Source organism: Esox lucius, chromosome 4 (assembly GCF_011004845.1).
Source record: "Esox lucius isolate fEsoLuc1 chromosome 4, fEsoLuc1.pri, whole genome shotgun sequence".
NCBI lineage: Eukaryota > Metazoa > Chordata > Actinopteri > Esociformes > Esocidae > Esox > Esox lucius.
The window spans coordinates 24,477,936-24,498,872 of NC_047572.1; the positions used below are offsets into that span (position 1 = coordinate 24,477,936).

A 20,937-nucleotide genomic window follows, 5' to 3' on the forward strand; every position below is an offset into this window, starting at 1 on the left:
AAAACGTGCACACTTCTTTTTAAACGGTGACCCTGCCAGTGAAGAAGTATTGTCAACAACACACCTGTGCCATCTGGAGGGACTGGTGGGGTGAACCTCTCCTGGGCATCGAAAAACTCATCTTCAGACTCCGAGGCACTCTCCCTAGTGTTAGGAGGGCGAGGGTTAGGAGACGGCGTTAGGTAAGGCCCAGAATCTCCAGAGTGAGTAGATAGACGTTCCTCGCTTTTGTAGGCGGGGCTACTCGCCACCCTCATCTCACAGGACGCGTGTTTGGGTTTCCTGGGGATATTTAACTTGTTGTTGTAGGTCGTTTTGGTAGACTGGGCGTAGATCTTGTCAATGAGGCGCAGGTCTATCTGACTGGGTATCTTGGAGAGACGCCGCAGTTCCTCATCATCGTCAACTTCCTCCGTCTCCTCCTCGTCGCTGGTGGCCTCGGGCGGGCTGGGGAGGTAGCTCCCCTGGGAGAGCTCGGCAAAGCACAGGCACGAGCTATCGTTGCTACGGTAACTGAGGTTGGTGGGGCGCATGGGTGCGGAGGCCGTGGTCCCAGCGCCACCCTCTCTATTGCGCTGCGGAGACGGAGCTGTGACCTCCAGGAGGAATGGGCAGTGGACATCCAGGGTGGTGGTCCCCTGAGTCGGGCGTTGGGGGCGAAGAGAGGGGCAGTCCTCAGGCAGGGCTTCCCCGAGTGAGGTGGCCTTTGTTGGGTCCGATCCCCTGGCTGCGGTGCCGCTCTCCTCCACGGCAGCACTGAGAGAGCCACTGGACAGGCTGGAGAAGCTACTGTTGACCCGTGCGTCTGTGTGGTACCAGTTAGTGCTCAGCATGACCTCCTGTTCCGCTGTTTCCACGTTGGCTTTACTTCCTAGGATCCTTCCTCTTCCTTCTCTTCGGTCCCCCTCCTCCACTTCTATGTCCTTCTCTGACGTCACAATGATCTGCACCTCCTTTTTCTCCTGGTCCTCTTTCTCGGCTCTGCCTTTCTTTCCTTCCGCTCCTCTCTGCTCCTCCTCTTCTCCCCAACCCTGCCTGTCTTTGCTGGCGGGAGCATGGCGTTTGCGGGTGTGCACTAGCGGACGCTCGGCTGGGTAGTCCTCCTCCGAGGAATCGTCCGAGTCACTACAGCAGCGGGACACGTAGCCTGGGGATGAGAAAACGACAAGCACGTTCTCAGTTACATAAGACTGAAAGTATCAAACAATACACTTACATCTCGACCAACATACCAGCATATTTCCAGAAATGTTATGGTTCCAAAAAAAGGAAAAATGATAGTTAAACACTTATGCTCACTTGTCAGGGATTCATAGCAAACTCCCTCTATAACGGTGAACCTCCCTTCACACACACCTTCCTCAGCGGGTATCCTGTGCACCTGAACCTTGGGGCGTCCCAGACGGAACACACACACATTGGGGTCCACTAAGAGCTTGCAGTAGCCCCCAAGAAGACAGGCCAAGTCTTTGGCAGCCAGAGAGTCCATCAGTAAGGCAAAAGGCTGGCAAGGGAATGGGATATGAAAGAAGCGAGAGTGAGATGTTGTATTTGTGTTGTATGGTGTTAGTGTGTATTTCATATACACTGTTCACGGTTACCCACCTTGATGTCGTGCAGTGAAATGCGTAGCAGGCTGACTCTGTCGGACTCAGACAGAAGCTCTACCCTGCTGATGCTGCTGAAGTCCACCAGAGTGGACACCACATTGAGCTTGTGGTTGACCACCTGACTCAGGCCATAGCGTGCACCCACCAACAGACTGACCAGCGCCTCTCGATCCTGCAACTGCGGTGCGGTCGAAGGAAAAAGACACCAGGACAGGGGCGAGAAGGAGGAAGAGAGAAGAGGAAGGAGAAGGAGGAAGAGGGGGAAGAGTGAGGAAGGGAGGAAAACCAGTCTCGGATGCACAGTGAGTCATGATAGGGTGAAACAAGACCCAACGACCAGGGTTTATCCAGCAGTATGAAGAGGGGCAGAGCCAAAGAATGACTGACAGCTCTGATGATCCTCTATGAGTTGTTTCAAATCTACAGTGGGGAGAACAAGTATTTGATACACTGCAGATTTTGCAGGTGTCCCACTTACAAAGCATGTAGAGGTCTGTCATTTGTTATGATAGGTACACTTCAACTGTGAGAGACGGAATCTAAAACAAAAACCAGAAAATCACATTGTATGATTTTTAAGTAATTAATTAGCATTTTATTCCATAAGGTCTGTATGGAGGAGTGAGCCAAAATCCCTGCTGCAGTGTATGCAAACCTGGTCAAGAACTACAGGAAACGTATGATCTCTGTAATTGCAAACAAAGGTTTCTGTACCAAATATTAAATTCAGCTTTTCTGATGTATCAAATACTTATGTCATGCAATAAAATGCTAATTAATTACTTACAAATTATCCAATGTGATTTTCAAGATTTTTTTTTTAGATTCCGTCTCTCATAGTTGAAGAATACCGATGATAAAAATGACAGACCTCTACATGCTTTGTAAGTAGGAAAACCTGCAAAATCGGCAGTGTATCAAATACTTGTTCTCCCCACTGTACTTACCATCATTGTGGCTGTGTAGGAGCGGCCGCCATACGATATGAGCTCTCCAAGCTGGGTGAGGTAGGCCAGACGGGCCTGAGTAGCTGGGATCACCTGGAAGACCGAGGGGTAGAGAGAGTGGGAGAGAGAGAAAGATACAAGGCTGTTAAAAGCGTGTCAGCAATGGTTCAACACATTTAAAGGAGGGGGAACAACAGTGTTGACTTCAAAGGGACTTCTACCACTGAAAAAAATTGACAGTGTTACACGCTTTATCGCCCCCCCTCCCTTCCTCCCCCCCTCCCTCCCTCGATACCTTCTGCCGTGGTTCAAGCAGTGACTGGATCTTCTTCAGGTGGTAGCTAATGGCTTTCCTAAGGTCCTTTTCTCTCATGTTACTGAGCAGAGTGGGTGAGATGAAGCTGTCCAAACCAAACTCTTTCCTGTCACATAACACACAGGAAACAACATCAGTTTGTGTGTTCACAGTTTACTAACCTGTTAGGGAAAAACAAAGACATTTTGGTTAGGTTTGGGCTAACATTTACAATAAGGGTTAGGGACTGGGCCTAAAGGATAAATGGTTTGAATAGGAATCATTTTTGGGGATCCCACAAGGATAGTAAAACATCAAATGGGGTTGTGTGTGTGTGTGTGATCTTGTTTTCATCACTTGTGAGGACATTTTGTCCCCATAAGTATAGTAAAACCTGAACAATGTCACTTGTGGGGCCATTTTTCTGGTCCCCACGAATCAAAAGTCAATTTTCAAGAGTTTAGGTTTAGGGTCAAACTTACAATGAACTTTAGAGTTAGAATTGGGGTTTCTTTAAGGTCCGGGCATTGTTGGTTACGTTTAGGGTTAAGATAAGACATTAAATCTAGGTAAAGTTTAGGCATAAATGTTACTTTATTTTAGGTAGAGGTTAGGGTTAGGTTTAGATTAGGATTAGGTTTAGGGTTAAAAATAGGGCAAGGGAGCATGGAATTTTGTTTTTCTGGTCCCCACAAGTTACAAAAACAAGGATGTGTGTGTGTGTGTACAACGTACGTGATGCTCTTGATAGAGGTTCGGGTGGACCCTATGCTGTCCAGTCTCTCATGCATGTGCAGGGCAGCGAGACGCAGCGCCGTGTTGCACTTCATCTCCACGGCAAACCTCTCCCGGAGAACGTCCCCAACGCTCTAACACACACAATGCAATTGCCACATGAAACACACACACCAGCAGAAAGACGCAAAGACATTTACTTTAAATCCTGATTTTTAGCTATAGATGAGTGCTCTTCTACAAAAAAAACTCTGATAATCCACATACAAGTTAAACAGGTGTTTGAGGCTATCAGTACAGGCAGGCCAGCTGTCGTTCAAGTATACAGATAGAAGTTGGTCTGAAGTTGAAATCCAGACCCTCAGCAACCAGCGGTGACACTTCTGGTTTCAGTCAAGGACGACAGGCATAGAGGAGCCCCATTATGTAACTGCCTACGTCAATACACAGTCCAATTAAAATATTAAACAGAATTAAACAAGATCTCCAAAAGGACATTTTATTTTATTATTCATTTTAAACTATTTGGATACTTTGTCCTTGTTTCTGCAATGTTGTAATATTGAACTGTACCTACGGCCCTGTCTCATCGCCAAACTCCCAACGGATATGGGGAGGTTTTACAAGACTGCCTAATAGGAATCCAAGTCATTTTGCTTTCTCCTAGCCAGGATCCACCTGTGCGAGGGCAAACTCACTCACCTGACCACCTCACTAAGCTTTGCAGGTCCCTAAGCCCCCTGAAGGAGTCACTAGAGTGTGATGAAATCAGGAAATCCCTGCTGACCAATTTACCTAGCCAATGGGGTTTCTCAGCAACTCATCATCGTGCGGCACAGAAAATGCTTGAACATTAATTTAGATTCACAGAGCTTAATTTGAATGAGTGCATTTAGCAAATACCTAGTTTGCATAAATGACCAAATATCAACTTCTACAAAAGCCACTGCAGAGGTTTTTTACAGCAATATTTGGTTTTGAATCGTGTCCCTCTGGGGAGTTTGTTCAGAGAGGAACCAGACTAAGGATGTAGTTCCACTATTCCTCGTTGAAACCAGACGAGTCACTGTTAGTTGGCTAGGGTGGATGGGGCCATCTGCTCACCTGAAGGAACAGGTACTCGAAGGCGGTGGGGTCTTCCTGCAGCAGCTCCAGGGGATCTCTGGGGATGAAACACACCCTAAACAGACACCGGTAGTCATGGCTGCTGTGTTCCTTCTTCTGCACCACCTGGAAACACAGGGTTTACACATACAATCTAAATATTTCATATAAATGGCTTCGCATTTTAAGCTATTACGATTTATTTGTACTTTATTTTCTTTGCTTGAGTCCTTGAAAATTATGTACTTTTGTCTGCCATCAAATTGAATCTATCTACTTTGTGTATTTTTGTGTATTTGTGTTTCATGGTTGTTCATGTGTATGTTTGTGTGTATGAGTATGCTCTTATGTTTGTTTGTATGTGTGTGTACACTGATCACTTGGTCAGAGCATCTCTGAAACGACACATTTCTTTTTGAGTGCTCCCGGCCAGCAGTGGTGAGTACCCACCGACTGTGGTCTGAGGAGGAACAAATCACAAACTGGTGACCGGGCATTGGGCTCCCAAGGCACATTGATGAGCACGGGCAATGAAGGCTATCCCGTCTGGTCCAAACCGAAAGAAGCACTACTGTAGCGTAAGCCCAGTATAATTATAATGATGGTTATTCAGGGAGGAATGTGTCCCAACACACAGTGCCTTGCATCCTGTTGTGTGTGGGTCTGTGTAGCTGCAGACCGGTCAGAGTCCCCAGTTGAATGTGGCTACAATGGGCATGAAAGTATCAGAACTGGAACCGACAGAAGTTCGCCTGGTCCAGTGAGACCCGTTTTCTTCATGTGGACGGCCGTGTACGCGTGTCCCGTTTAGCTGGGGAAGTGATGGCAACAGGATGCACGGTGGGAAGACGACAGGCCGGTGGAGAGTGTGTGATGCTCTGGGCAAAGTTCTGCTGGGAAACCCTGTGTCCAGGCTTTCACGTGGATGTCAATTTGACATGTGCCGCCTACCTAAACATTGTTGCAGACCAGGTACACCCCTTCATGGCAACGGTGTTCCCTGATGACAGTGGCCTCTTTCTGCAGGATAACACACCCTGCCACACTGCACACATTGTTTCTGAAATGGTGAAGAGTTCAAGGTGTTGCCCTGGCCTCCAAATTTCCCAATCCTCAATCCGACTGAGCGTCTGTGGGATGTTCTGGACCAACAAGTCCCATCCACGGCGGCTCCACCTCGCAACCTACCGGACTTGAAGGATCTGCTGCTAACGTCTTGGTGCTAGATACCACAGCACACCTTCAGGAGTTTTGTGGAGTCCATGCCTCGACGGGTTGGGGATGTTTTGGCCGCATTCAGACCAGCAGCATATTAGGCGGGTGGTCATAATGTTTTGACTCATCAGTGTATGCACACGCATTTGTTGTGGTACGCCGGACATCTGAGTTCCAGGACCACGAAGAGCACACGCAGAGGAAACCCTAGCAAGCACCCCAAGATTCTGGAGGCAGCACCCAGGCCCAGTGTCTCCCCTGCACAGCTGCCTCCTATCAGGATGGATGGGCTGGGGAGGCACCGCCTTGCCTTTATTTTCCACTAGTGTAATGGGACAGGGCCCTGGTGAGCGTTTTATTAGCATTAATACCAGGAGGGTTAAGAAAAAACTGCGATGGTTTCAGAGTTCTGGGTGCAGGTAGAAGGAGCTCCAGTGGCGTCTGTACCCCTCATCCCCTGGCGGTCTTCCTCCTATGCCTCCTCCATCACTGGGTTGGAACAGCATCGAGGGCTGTGAGGTATTCTTTCTCCTGCCTTCTCCTTCTGCGTCTCCCCAGAGGTCCTTCTCTAAGCCATTTATAAATCCTGTTAAACCAGACCTGACTGGGAGCAGGTGTGACTGGTTAAGGGGAAGGTGCCGAGCTGACCTCAGGGGCAGGTGGTTTTCACGGGGGCATTGGCCCGATGCTGACGCTGAAGAAGGCGCCTCCATGTCACATTACATTAGTGTTTATTTTCATGTGTCTTACTGAGTAAGTTGATGCACTTCTGTGTGTATGTTTGTGTGTTCACGTGGGCGCTTGTGTGTGTGTATGTGTGTGTGTTCACGTGGGCGCTTGTGTGTGTATGTTTGTGTGTTCACGTGGGCGCTTGTGTGTGTATGTTTGTGTGTTCACGTGGGCGTCTCCTCTCACCTTCTGTATGAGTTCATCGTCGTGAAGCAGCAACAGCTTGGTGATGCTGTACTGCTGTTCCAGCACCAGAGCAAAGTACTCAATACAGCGGATGGACAACTTGTCCTTCAGAGTCAGAATGATATCCTGCAACAACAAAACAGCAGCTCGTCAACAACAAACACCAGTTAGGTCTTGTGCATAGCCACGCTGTCATAATGTTGCCTGACTATAGAGGGCTAACAGGATACCTAGTGGTAGTAGGCTAACAGAAAACCTAGCGCCAATGGGCTAGCAAAATACCTAGTGCCAGTGGGCTAATAGAATATTTAGCGCCTGTGGACTAACAGAATACCCAGCGCCAGTGGGCTAACAGAATACCCAGCACCAGTAGGCTAACAGAATATCCAGCGCCAGTGAGCTAACAGAATACTCAGCGCCAGTGGGCTAACAGAATACCCAGCGCCAGTGAGCTAACAGAATATCCAGCGCCAGTGGGCTAACAGAATACTCAGCGCCAGTGGGCTAATAGAATACTCAGCGCCAGTGGGCTAACAGAATACTCAGCACCAGTGAGCTACAAAGGCATTTACACAAACTAGCTATTCATAAGCACGAGGGGTTCTATAACATCAACTTTGAATACACATAGGATATACATTATATAATGTTCATACAATTAAAAAGCATATAGGTGTTTTTGTATAAGCAAACAGCGAGAGAACAATCTGACAGGGTACAATAAAAACGCATGCAGAGAAAAATTAAATCCTGGGAAAAGCCAGATAACTCTCAAAGTGGCACCCATGTAAGTCCCATTTCCCGCCCAACCCTGCCCCCCCAACCCTCTTCCATCATTATTACTGCCCCTCCCCATCTGGCAGTAAAAGCAGAGTGATTAACCCACAAAACCACATCTGACTCTAACATGAGGATCACTCTTCACATGGGTTTCCTACAAGAGTATGATGAAAGAGGACAGCGGTCGCAATTGGACTAGAGCTTTGCCTCTCTTAACCACCTGATTTTTCCTATTCATGGGTCGTAGGTCAATTGTAATAAATGTTGTGTGATACCTTGATTGTGGTGGTACCGTCAAACTTGAAGGCCTTAGTCTGTCCATTCTCCAGATAGACCTTCAGAACGTTGGGCAGGAAGAGAAGAGAGTTTCCCTGCAGCAAAAACATTTAATGAGAATGACAGAAGAAACAGAGAGAGAGAGAAATATAAATAGAATTAGTCTGAGGTCCTGACCTGAGTGTGACCATTGACGACGACTTCTTCTGCGAAGCGCACTTTGATGGGGTTACTCCTCAGACGAGCCCTCTTCTCTGCAGACATAATGGATGACTTGGGACCCTGGCACAAAGACAGAAGGATAATGTCGTCAAAGACAGAACGATAATGTCTTCAAAGACAGAGAACGATAATGTCGTCAAAGACAGAGAACGATAATGTCGTCAAAGATAGAGAACGACAATGTCGTCAAAGACAGAGAACGACAATGTCGTCAAAGACAGAGAACGACAATGTCGTCAAAGACAGAGAACGACAATGTCGTCAAAGACAGAGAATGACAATGTCGTCAAAGACAGAGAACGACAATGTCGTCAAAGACAGAGAATGATCATGCCGCCAAAGACAGAACGATAATGTCGTCAAAGGCAGAGAATGATAATGTTGTCAAAGACAGAGAATGATTTGTCATCATTAACACACACTATTAACACACATACTCAAGACAGACAGAACGATATTGTCTGGATACCAGTGATATTCAGGAACATACCACACCTTTCTCAACTCTGACCATGTCTCATGTAAGTGACATTTTTATATTGAAAAGAAAATGTATTAGAATAATGCAGAATTGTAAGAATTGTGTATGGAAAACAATTGCATATCAGGAGATTATGGGAAGAACTGATTTGGACATGTGGCAAGCCTGATGGAAGACATAAGATAAGGTTTTCCAACTATTTGTTAGTTCTGTTCCTTTGTAGGTACAATAAAAAAATATTTAAATAATATATTTTGTCAGAAACAAATATCATCAATTTCAACAACCTCTCATTTCATCTATGGAAACCCATATGGAACGTACCTGTATAGGTAATCTATAGAAGTTTGAGAAATTAGACTATTAGATCCTGGTCACTAAACATGAATGGTAGACGGACAGACACAAACACAGTCACTTACTGTCATGTGCCTTAGAATGGTCATTGTGACAGAATCATCCAAGTCACTGAAGAAACACAAAGAGATGTTTCGGTCCAGCAGTCATGTAAGCATATTTACTACATGTGCATTTCACCAGAGTGAATCAGAATTTCACCTGAGACACACATACACACGCAAATGTTTCCTCAGCTATTTAAATGAGGACTAAGTTGACTGTCCGGAGAAAGCACAACTTTTACTAATTCTAACCCTAAAACTTATCTTAACCTTACCATGAACCTAAACTCTAACCTTAGCCATAACTTTTACCTCAATATAACCCTAACCTTAACCTTAATAACCCTAACATTTATGCCTAAACTTAACCTACACCTAATGCCTAATCCTAATTCTAACCATGCAAGCAATTGTAACTTATGCCCTAAAGCTTACATTAAGCCAAAAAAATAAAACTGCTTTTTTTTAAATGGGGAGAGGAAAATTATTAAACCAACATAAGAAGACATTTGTGTCCACATAATATAGTTAAGGTATTTTCACAAACAAACACATATTATAAAAGTGTTATAAGTACAAAGTATTACAGCTATAATATAATTTCATAAGTGGAAGGGAACTTAAGTCAGAGAGAGAGAAAGAGGGAAACAAAGAGGGGAAGAAAGGGAGAGGAAGAAGGGAAGAAAGAGGGAGAGGAAGAGGTAAAGGAAGAGGGAGAGGAAGAGGTAAAGGAAGAGGGAGAGGAAGAGGTAAAGGAAGAGGGAGGATCCCATGTGAGTTACCTGGTGATGTCAGCCAGCTGCTCATAGCTTAGATCATCTACAACCAGGTCATTAACCTGCAGTACCTGGTCTCCAGGGTAGAGCACCCCATCCGCTGGGCCTCCTACACACACACACACACACACACACACACACACACACACATGCACACACATGCACAAACACACACGCACACACAGGAGAAAATGAGTTACATTGTTCAACACTGTCAGATATGGAGCTCATCTGGGTAGCCATGTAATGGTTAACATTATTTTGTGTCTCTGTCAGTGTCTCCATGTGTGTCTCTGTGTGTGTCTTTGTCTGTGTCTCTGTCTGTGTCTTTGTCTCTGTGTGTGTTTCTGTGTGTGTTTCTGTGTGTGTTTCTGTGTGTGTTTCTGTGTGTGTTTCTGTGTGTGTCTCTGTGTGTGTCTCTGTGTGTGTCTCTGTGTGTGTCTCTGTCTGTTTCTGCCAGTGTGTCTGTGTCTCTCTCACTGTCTGTGTGTCTGTCTGTGTGTCTGTATCTCTGCCTGTTTCACGGTCTCTGCTTCTCTGATTTGTTGGTTATTTATACTCAGCTGACTTCAGGCCAGGGAGCAGGACTGAGGCACAGCAGTCCCTATGCTGCCCCCTCTCTTCACCAACACACACACACACACACACACACACACACACACACCCCTGTGCCTGCAAAGCCCTGTCCCTGATTCCAGTCTCCACTGACAGCATATGGCACTGTCACACACATAGACACACACACACACACACACACCAAAAAACTACACACTCAGCCTCTCCGTGTTGCAGGGCGCCAGATCTGCCAACCCCCCATTGTGCTGTCATGCCAACGCTGCCAATACCCTGATCTCTGCGGCGTCACTCAGTCCACCCTTTCTCTCCCTCCCTTCAGCTCCTCACCTCTCCCTTCACATTCAGTCTGTTTCATCCCCCATGCTCTCTCCCTTTTCTCACCCTTTGTCTATCCCTCTCGCCCACTGTCTCACGAGCCCCCTCTCCCCCTCTCACTAACTCTTCCTCCATCCCACCCTCTCTCTCTCCCTCTCTCTCGTCCCTCGGTCCACCCGTGTCACTGTTGGGTACCAGGTCGTGACAGCAGGGTTGTTCCCAGGGCGTCAGTCAGCTATTTCTACAGAACCGAGGAGAAACACACAGCTCAGCAAGGCCACCTAAATGAAGATCAGATCTAATGACCAGGTGGTTTTGTTGTTGCCAGGGCGTCTTTGGCAGGGTTCTAGCATTCTAAATGTCATGAGAAGGTTGGTCGGTGTGTGTGTGTGTGTGAGTGTGTGTGTGTGCCTTAAGCTGTCTTGCTGTAGGCAAGTCTACTGTGTCACGATAAAGCAGGTGGACATACTTGAGTGAGAGCAATTCTCTCACTCTCAGACAAATACACACACTTATTCACACACACCACAGACCCATACCACCCACACACACTCCCACACACATACACCACAGACCCACCCACACACACTCCCACACACATACACCACAGACCCACCCACACACACTCCCACACACATACACCACAGACCCACCCACACACACAACCACATACACACACACACACACCCACACACCCACACACATACACCACAGACCCACCCACACACACTCCCACACACATACACCACAGACCCACCCACACACACTCCCACACACATACACCACAGACCCACCCACACACACAACCACATACACACACACACACACCCACACACCCACACACATACACCACCCACCCACCCACACACACTCCCACACACATACACCACAGACCCACCCACACACACTCCCACACTCATACACCACAGACCCACCCACACACACACAACCACATACACACACACACACACACACACACACACACACACACCCACACACATACACCACCCACCCACACACACTCCCACACACATACACCACAGACCCACCCACACACACTCCCACACACATACACCACAGACCCACCCACACACACTCCCACACACATACACCACAGACCCACCCACACACACAACCACATACACACACACCCACACACACACACACACACCCACAGTGTACCTGTAGCCACATCCCTGACCAGCAGGGGGTGCTGTTTGGAGAGGGTGAACCCATGCCCACTGGAGTCCAGCACCGGGTCTCTCACGACCTGAACAGTCAGCCTCACGGGGAAGTTCTGACTGGAAACACTCCCCGACCGGTTCGACCTCCCATCACCAAGGATACGTTCTCTGAGACGTCAAAGAGTTCAAACAGGGGTTAGAGGTCAGGAGTTATGTCGAGAAGCAGCTGGTGTGAGACAGTGAGTAAAGTCTTTGTGTTAAACATTTAACTTGTCTGGCTACAGAGGGCTACAGTCATCTTCCTTCCATTCCAATGTCAGCTGCTGCTGATGTGTTTACCCAGCAGGAGGAACGAGGGGCCACGCCAGGACATCGCCATACTGACCCCATTGTGGCAGCACTAAACCCCTCGACACTGGACACTGAATCTCTGTGTCACAAGGTATGTGTCTCCCTCAGTGTGCTCTACTGTCTGCAAACGCATACCTCGCTCAAACGAGTTTGTCTCTGCGCGTGATTGTTGCGAGTGTGTACGTGCATGATTGTGTGTGTGTGTGTGTATGTTTGTATGTGGGTATATGTGTGTGTAGTCATGAGTGTGCAGACACAGTACCTGCTGAGGGATTCTCGGGTGCGTCTGATCAGCGTCCCCACCACCTGTTGAACCCGGCTTCGAGACAGAGAACGACTCCTACTTCTCTCCTTCTCCTCCATTTAACTACACACAAAAGAGGAAGCCAGAGAGTAGACAGAGAGACAGCGAGAGATAAATACAGAGAGTGAAAGAATACAGGGTCAAAGTAGGTCAAAAACCAAAAAAGATGTAAGGAGAAGAAAGAGATGGAATAAGATCAAAGGAAGCCAGAGCTTATTAGTGTATGATAGTGCCAGATCTGTCTTGTGCGATCACTTTGATATGCAGAGTGTGTCGCTTGCCCTGGTTACCATACCAGGGATAATCACATAAGTAAACACGAAACAGGAAGGAGGGTTTTCAACTCCACATGAACAAGGAAAAACATGTCATTTGACACACAACCCTTAACCCTCCTGGAAGCATACTACACCGGACGTGGAGAAAGGTACACACACAAACACACCAAGACTGTTACCAGAGCCAGGGAGAGAGGGGGACCAGAGCCAGGGCAGTTCCCAGGAGAGAGTGTGTTATGTGGGGGTCAGGGCTGGGTTCCTCTGTATGGAGGGCACTTGGCCCTGGCCCCCTTCTTTTGGGTCCTCTGGGTCAGAGTGTTGCCACACTGGACAACCGTTCTGAAAGCATGCTAAACCGGACGATGAGGAAGGTACACACACAAACACACCAAGACTGTTTAAAACTGCTCTTTATGCCAATATCTGAAGAGGCGGAAAGGACATAGCTCAACACTGCTCAACACTGCTTTCTCCAGAAAAAATCTGTAGCATTCCTCGCTTCAACATAACAGTCTTCTAATAATTCACTAACATGCATTTGATATCTCTGAACTTCAACTTCAACTTGATGTTAACACGAAGAGACGGTCTGGGTAAGCTACATTAAAATGTATCCTTTGTCAATTAAAATAAATCCATTGTTGATTGGTTGGCATCCATGTTTAATTGTTTGTCCCTACGCATTAGCACTCAATAAAACAGGTCTAGGTTGACCATTAGCCCTGTAATTATTGGATAGTGTCACACTGGGAGACTAATGGATTGCCCCGCAACCCTGCAGATCGCGAGCTGCACAGCAGGAGAGAGGGATGCATGAAACTGAAAAGTAGAAAGAGAGAGAGAGAGTGGGAGAGAGAGACAGTTAGGGGTACGGAGAGAGAAAGAAGGAAGAGAGGAAGATGGAAAGAGATCGATAGTGACTAACGATGATGAATGCAATGCTTAAGGACACTGATGGATATAACCTCCCCTCTCCTACCACCTTCAAATCTAGCTGATCAGTCCCCCGAAAAACACTGTCAGCTTTCCTTAAGCTCAGAGAGAAGACAGGCATTATCACAGTCTGACTATCTAGTTTCTGGAATCTTCTGTTTTCTGGTTCTGCTCAGTAGCAGAAGTCCATCAGTCAGAGGAGTCGGACTCTCTTGGACTGGGAACGACTCATGGTGTAATATTGAAGGTCAGTCACTAATTGGAGAATGATTATTTATAAATAAATTAAAATATTAAACGTATAATATTAAACGTAAACATATAAATATTAAACAATGTAAGTATGCAAGTTATATTCAGTCTTTTATTTGGAACGCTTGGATTTAGAACTATCCACTCCAACAACTTTTTTAGAATGTCCAGGTCAACAACCTGAGTGCTACTGGTCCGGCTATCAGCCTGTCTGAGTGTCTGGGCTTTGGCAAACTTCTTGTCTCGTCATGGTATGCTACGCTGGCTAGAAATAAGCAGGGACCTGCCAAATTCAGCCTAACGCACTATTAATCAGTGAGAGATATCAGACACATTCTCCATTGATTTAGATTCTGAATGGTGGGCTGAGGTCTGCTCCCATTTATCTCTCAGATGCGCAGAGGGACTACAAAAACGAATTCAGCGAAGATACTCACTACCGACACTTTAGAGTGAGACGTCCAGTTATTCACTACAGACACTTTAGAGTGAGAAGTCCAGTTATTCACTACGGACACTTTAGAGTGAGATGTCCAGTTATTCACTACGGACACTTTAGAGTGAGATGTCCAGTTATTCACTACGGACACTTTAGAGTGAGATGTCCAGTTATTCACTACGGACACTTTAGAGTGAGATGTCCAGTTATTCACTACGGACACTTTAGAGTGAGAAGTCCAGTTATTCACTACGGTACACTGAAATTGCTACAGTCTAGACCACTAATAAATCTAAAACAACGTGCCAGGAAACTGACATCCTACCTACTGGATTGAATGCAAGAAGGTGTTAAAGTGCTGTTAGTCCAGGCTGCTAATGTCATCGCACTGAAATGAAGACTGCTGCACCTAATACACAAGCTCTCCAGAGCTGCCCTCACTGAAGCCAGGGTTGTGGGGCCTCCTTCTGAGAGGGCCCGGGCGGGGTGTTACTTTGGCACCCCTCTGATCTGGACTGATCCAGACTGACCTGGATCACGGGGGAAAGGGTCAGAGAAACCTCTGACAGCTGGTCCCAAATGACCAGCGGCTTCAGTGACAGACTAATGGAACCATTCCGATCGATCAAAAAGATAGACGCTGAGAGCTAATCTGGTGTGTGTGTGTGTGTGTGTGTGAGCTTGTGTGTGTGTGTGTTTATACACAAGTAGTGTATCTATATGGCTTTGTGAGTGACATGAGTGTGTGTCTTGATAAGAGTATTTGAGTAGTGCAGTATGTGTGTGTGATCCAGGTCTGTGTGTACATGTGGTTGGGTTTATGGTAAAATGTACTATCGGTATAGTGTTAGAAGTGGGGTTTCTTTCAGTTTTAGGCATTATGGGTTATGGGTGAGGTTAGGGTAAAAGTTAGGGTTAGGGTATAGGGAACATCGATTTCTGATTCTCTGGCCCCTACACATGCATTACAAAAAGACAGAGATGAGTGTATTTGAGTGTGTGTGTCGATGCACGTGTGTGGGTGTTGATGCGGGTGTGTGTGTCGATGTATGTGAGTGTGTGTGTGTGTCAATGTATGTGAGTGTGTGTGTGTCAATGTATGTGAGTGTGTGTGTCGAGGCGCATGTGTGAGTGTGTAGATGTATGTGAGTTTGTGTGTCGATGTGAGTGTGTGTGTTGATGCGTGTGTGTGCGCGTCGATGTATGTGAGTGTGTGTCGATGTATGTGAGTGTGTGTGTTGATGCACGTGTGTGTGTGTCGATGAATGTGTGTGTGTCGATGAATGTGTGTGTGTGTGTGTTACAATGCAGATGTATCTGTAACGTGTGTATATCCGTGCAGCAGTGCTGACTGAAATTAAACCCGTCTCTATCCATCTCTCCTTCATCGCGTGTGTGTGTCGATGTATGTGTGAGTGTGTGTCGATGTATGTGTGAGTGTGTGTCGATGTGAGTGTGTGTGTCGATGCAGATGTATCTGTAACGTGTGTATATCTGTGCAGCAGTGCTGACTGAGATGAAACCTGTCTCTACCCCCCCCCCCAGTCCATGCCCTTGCCGAGTCATAGAGACTCATCTTGAGTGACACTTCCTGGTTGCTGCTGCGGACTGCATCCATAAATACATGAGCACCTGAACCACTGGACGTGTTCATTGCTGCCCCAACTCTCTAAAAGCATCCTTTTTAACTATGCATTTTGACTATACATAATGCATTTTCAGACTCTTGGCAAGGTGACACAGTGAACATTTTAATTCATTACTTACTCCTTAAATCTAGTTTCTCCATCAGGGACTGGCCTATAGCAGCCTATACACAGTTACGATAATTTTAACATATTAAAGTGTATAAGTTCAGGAAAGAGATAAGGAAGCGACTTGAATGTTTTGAGACCAGGTCTCTGATGTCATGTTCAGATGCCCAGATTTAGAGGAACACTCTGTCTGTCAGTCTGTCACTCACCGTGGTATGGCTTGTCTCTTCTGGACTCCCGAACATGAAAACCCTTCCGCCCTCTGTGACATCAGCTCCAGAACCCCATCGGGATTGGCCGAAAAGAGGTGGAGGAGGGCCCTAGTGATCATCAGGCCCAATCAGAACGTGTAATGCCAGTAGTCACCTGTGTAGTGATGAAAAAATAATAATAATCAGTTACAGTGTCACTGCCTTTTATTAATTCCTGTCAACAATTATATTGTTTACGCAGTGACAGATACAATCCTGAGAGTGGATATATACCCAAAATGCTACAGTATGTAATCACAAAATGTGCTTGTCACAGCAAGTCTTTATCCTCTTCATGAAATGATTCTAAGCAGCAGTGTTGTTTTATGAAAGAGGCCAGTACTATTCTCCCACCGTGGCCTCCATACCACCATCCAGTCAGAGCAGTGGAGCCTGACGCTGTGGTGAAGAGGACCTCTAGCTCTGTCTAGATGTCTGAATTAAAATTTCATATCAGCCCAGTTCAGAGACTATTCCAACTGGCCCCATTTTCAAAGCTGTAAAAGCAAAAACAGTTCCACTGCGCGTGAAAGAAACTGTGCAAAAGGTGTCAGAAAAACATTGCTGGCAGCGATTAAGAGGATAAAGACAGATCCTTTATTACTGCATCAACCAGATGTAGGTGAAGTGTGGGCCAACATTATATGACCCAAATACACTCAGACCATATATTGCACACTTTTAATATACACTCACCTAAAGGATTATTAGGAACACCATACCAATACTGTGTTTGACCCCCTTTCGCCTTCAGAACTGCCTTAATTCTACGTGGCATTGATTCAACAACGTGCTGAAAGCATTCTTTAGAAATGTTGGCCCATATTGATAGGATAGCATCTTGCAGTTGATGGAGATTTGTGGGATGCACATCCAGGGCACGAAGCTCCCGTTCCACCACATCCCAATGATGCTCTATTGGGTTGAGATCTGGTGACTGTGGGGGCCATTTCAGTACAGACAGTGACAGACAGTGAACTCATTGTCATGTTCAAGAAACCGATTTGAAATGATTCAAGCTTTGTGACATGGTGCATTATCTTGCTGGAAGTAGCCATCAGAGGATGGGTACATGGTGGTCATAAAGGGATGGACATGCTCAGAAACAATGCTCAGGTAGGCCGTGGCATTTAAACGATGCCCAATTGGCACTAAGGGGCCTAAAGTGTGCCAAAAAAACATCCCCCACACCATTACACCACCACCAAATGCCTGCACAGTGGTAACAAGGCATGATGGATCCATGTTCTCATTCTGTTTATGCCTAATTCTGACTCTACCATCTGAATGTCTCAACAGAAATCGAGACTCATCAGACCAGGCAAAATCTTTCCAGTTTTCAAATGTCCAATTTTGGTTAGCTCGTGCAAATTGTAGCCTCTTTTTCCTATTTGTAGTGGAGATGAGTGGTACCCGGTGGGGTCTTCTGCTGTTGTAGCCCATCCGCCTCAAGGTTGTGCGTGTTATGGCTTCACAAATGCTTTGCTGCATACCTCGGTTGTAACGAGTGGTTATTTCAGTCAAAGTTGCTCTTCTATCAGCTTGAATCAGTCGGCCCATTCTCCTCTGACCTCTAGCATCAACAAGGCATTTTCGCCCACAGGACTGCCGCATACTGGATGTTTTTCCATTTCACACCATTCTTTGTAAACCCTAGAAATGGTTGTGCGTGAAAATCCCAGCAACTGAGCAGATTGTGAAATACTCAGACCGGCCCGTCTGGCACCAACAACCATGCCACGCTGAAAATTGCTTAAATCACCTTTCTTTTCCATTCTGACCTTCAGTTTGGAGTTCAGGAGATTGTCTTGACCAGGACCACACCCCTAAATGCATTGAAGCAACTGCCATGTGATTGGTTGATTAGATAATTGCATTAATGAGAAATTGAACAGGTGTTCCTATTAATCCTTTAGGTGAGTGTAGTGGCTCCGAGGCTGAATATGCGGTGGTCAGTGAATATGCAGTGAACAGTGAAAGTCCATACACTCCTTGCACCATCTTCTCTTTAAGCATTATGAATTTTTGAATTCATCCTTAACATCCTACTCCACAAAGTAAAATAATCCCATGGAAAATGTCCCAAATTATTAAAACTGGCTGGTTTCACAAACACAGATTAAGCCACAGACAAAAAAACTCCACTGAACTCTAATGTTTTAAGTCCTACACCTGGCTTAGTCTGTGTCCAAGAAACCAGACCATAGACTTCTTGATTGCATGTCTTCCCACTCAGTAGTTAATACTTGTTTGAAGCATTTGTCCTGTCACACTCCCCAGGCCATGCCAGTAGCATAGCCCTACCGAGATGCAGCCAACACCGTACTTCACCATGAATAACTGTGTTATGTTAACCTTGACTGTAACCTGTCTTTTTTAAAGATTTTTTAGAAAGATTTTTGTGAATAAAAAAAATGTATTTCCTTCTTCTTCTAAGGTTATTGATTCTTTTATATTTTCAATGATTGAGTTGGCAGATTCATTTGATGGGTGCGCTTGTCATCAGCAGAGACTGGTGAGGTTCAGGAACAAAAGAAATAGGAAAGAACACATAAAAGGTTAAAGGAAAACCAATCTCCGTCTTCAGGAAACGTAACCATGAAATAAACTGGCTGTTTTCTTTTATGGCTAAAGACACACCAGAATTCCTGTTCCCTGATGTCCTGTCTTCATCCTGACATCTGCCAAAAAACAAGGTTGGAATATTGCTATTCAACAATTCTTTCCAACCACATTTTACTCAAATTGATAAATATAATGTCCCTAAGGCACAAAGTTGATAGAATATGTAAAAAATTATTCATGGCTGTAATGGCTGTCAAAATAGCTTTCACCAAGTTTACTGCCTTACTGTCTCTCAGTACCATTTCAGCAGTTTCTGTTCCATGAATGTCCCTGACACAGAGCTCTTTCACCAGGCCCTGCGTCCCAGACACAGAGCTGCATCACCAGGCCCAGCGTCCCAGACACTGAGCTCCATCACTAGGCCAGGTCCCCAATGGGCAGCTAGGAAAAGACCCAGACCCACAGAGACTGCAAGGCCTGTGCATGAATAATGCATACTACTAATGCAGCTAGCTAGGCCTCCTACCTCCTTGTTCTCCTTCAGCCTCCTCTGCCAACAAATGCACTAACAGTGGAGAAAGTGAAGGGGGGGGGCAGAGAAAAAGGAGGGGTGCGGGAGGATGAAGAGGTAAAAAAGGGGGTGGACAGTAGAGAGTGAACAAACTGAAGGGGGAACAGGGGCCCAAGAAAGGAAGACGGGGCAGAGACTCTGAAAGGAAATTGGCCAGTGGGGAGAGTGAGAGAGTGAGAGAGAGAGAGAGAGAGAGAAAAGCACAGGATATTGAGGGGGTTGTAGTGAGGGGGGAAAGAGAGAATTTGAAAGAGGGTGAAAAGGGCAAAAGCACAGGAGACTGAGAGAGAGAATGTAGATATAGAAGGAAGAGAAAGTTGTCCACAGAAAAGAACTGCTAGACGTGAAAGTGTTTTGTGAGCACAAAAGCACAGTGTGGACATTGATGTACGGCCAATTGTAAAAAAAAAAAATGAAGGAAAAAGAAAGAGGAAAAAAAAGGATTATTTAGCATTGTTAAGAATAACTCTCCCTGTGCTCTTCTTTTCCTATAACAGGAGATATTTGTTTTTAAAAAAAAAGTGTTTCAGTGTACATTGAAAGTCAACAGACATAAAGAAATTACAAAGACAAATGAAAACAGAAAGACAGATGAAACAGGAAAACCAGGCGGTGGCTATGGGGTAGCTTTTCAAATGGTTTACATTCATTCTAATGATGCAAGATCAGTGCTTAGCAATCAGTAAAATAGTTTGAAAGATGTCTTTCTTTTCTCCACCTTTTTTCCCCGAACTAAAAATACATATTTTCAACATCTTTAGCTAATAGGGATCCCACTTTGAAGGGATGCCTCTCTCTCTGTCTGGACAGACTGTAATTAGTATGCTCCTAATTTCGTCATCAGTGTGCCTCTAATTTCGTCATCAGTGTGCTCCAAATTTCGTCATCAGTGTGCTCCTAATTTCGTCATCAGTGTGCTCCTAATTTCGTCATCAGTGTGCTCCTAATTTCGTCATCAGTGTGCTCCTAATTTCGTCATCAGTATGCTCCTAATTCACTTGTAAATCCAGAGTTCTGTGTTTACAAGTGTCACAGCTGTAAGTCCCCAAGCTGCCCAGTAAATTCTTTAGTACAGCTGTTGGTCTGTCTGGGATTTGTATTTTTCTATATTTGCAGCTCTTTCCATCCTGTCTACCTACACCATTAGTGGAGTTGCTAATAGTCTGTATTGGCTTTCATTTGTTCCTCTTTGTCTCTCTTGCTTTCTCAATTTCTCTACCTTGACCGCCATTAATATACAGCTTGTAGTACGCAAACGTTTTCTTTCCTTCTCATTCACTTGTCTCTTTCTGTTTCTGACACTTTCATCATGTCGTCCCTTTTAGAAAAAATCCCTCTCTCTTTTTACCATCCCTTCGGATTAGTTTTTTTCGAGCTGGAAACCCCCACTGTATCTCGTCACACTCT

General features: G+C 45.7%; 1 protein-coding gene across 3 annotated transcripts in view; it reads right to left on the minus strand.

The window, feature by feature from the left end:
• Nucleotides 1–20,937, minus strand: part of frmpd1b (FERM and PDZ domain containing 1b) — a 32,048-nt gene that overhangs the window by 4,798 nt on the left and 6,313 nt on the right. The window contains exons 2-16 of one of the 3 annotated variants that reach the window (XM_010897444.5): nt 16,353–16,509; nt 12,446–12,550; nt 11,831–12,000; nt 9,764–9,866; nt 9,003–9,048; nt 8,055–8,159; nt 7,877–7,972; nt 6,822–6,947; nt 4,692–4,817; nt 3,588–3,721; nt 2,853–2,979; nt 2,558–2,650; nt 1,606–1,788; nt 1,357–1,504; nt 65–1,147 (exon numbers count right to left, since the gene is read on the minus strand). In XM_010897444.5, the coding sequence (XP_010895746.2) occupies nt 65–1,147; nt 1,357–1,504; nt 1,606–1,788; nt 2,558–2,650; nt 2,853–2,979; nt 3,588–3,721; nt 4,692–4,817; nt 6,822–6,947; nt 7,877–7,972; nt 8,055–8,159; nt 9,003–9,048; nt 9,764–9,866; nt 11,831–12,000; nt 12,446–12,546 (2,641 nt within the window). In that variant the 5' untranslated portion in view covers nt 12,547–12,550; nt 16,353–16,509. Of the gene's footprint in view, nt 1–64; nt 1,148–1,299; nt 1,505–1,605; nt 1,789–2,557; nt 2,651–2,852; nt 2,980–3,587; nt 3,722–4,691; nt 4,818–6,821; nt 6,948–7,876; nt 7,973–8,054; nt 8,160–9,002; nt 9,049–9,763; nt 9,867–11,830; nt 12,001–12,445; nt 12,551–12,944; nt 13,950–16,352; nt 16,510–20,937 lie in introns of those variants that run through there. The other 2 variants (XM_010897443.5, XM_034291867.1) reach the window with 2 other exon arrangements.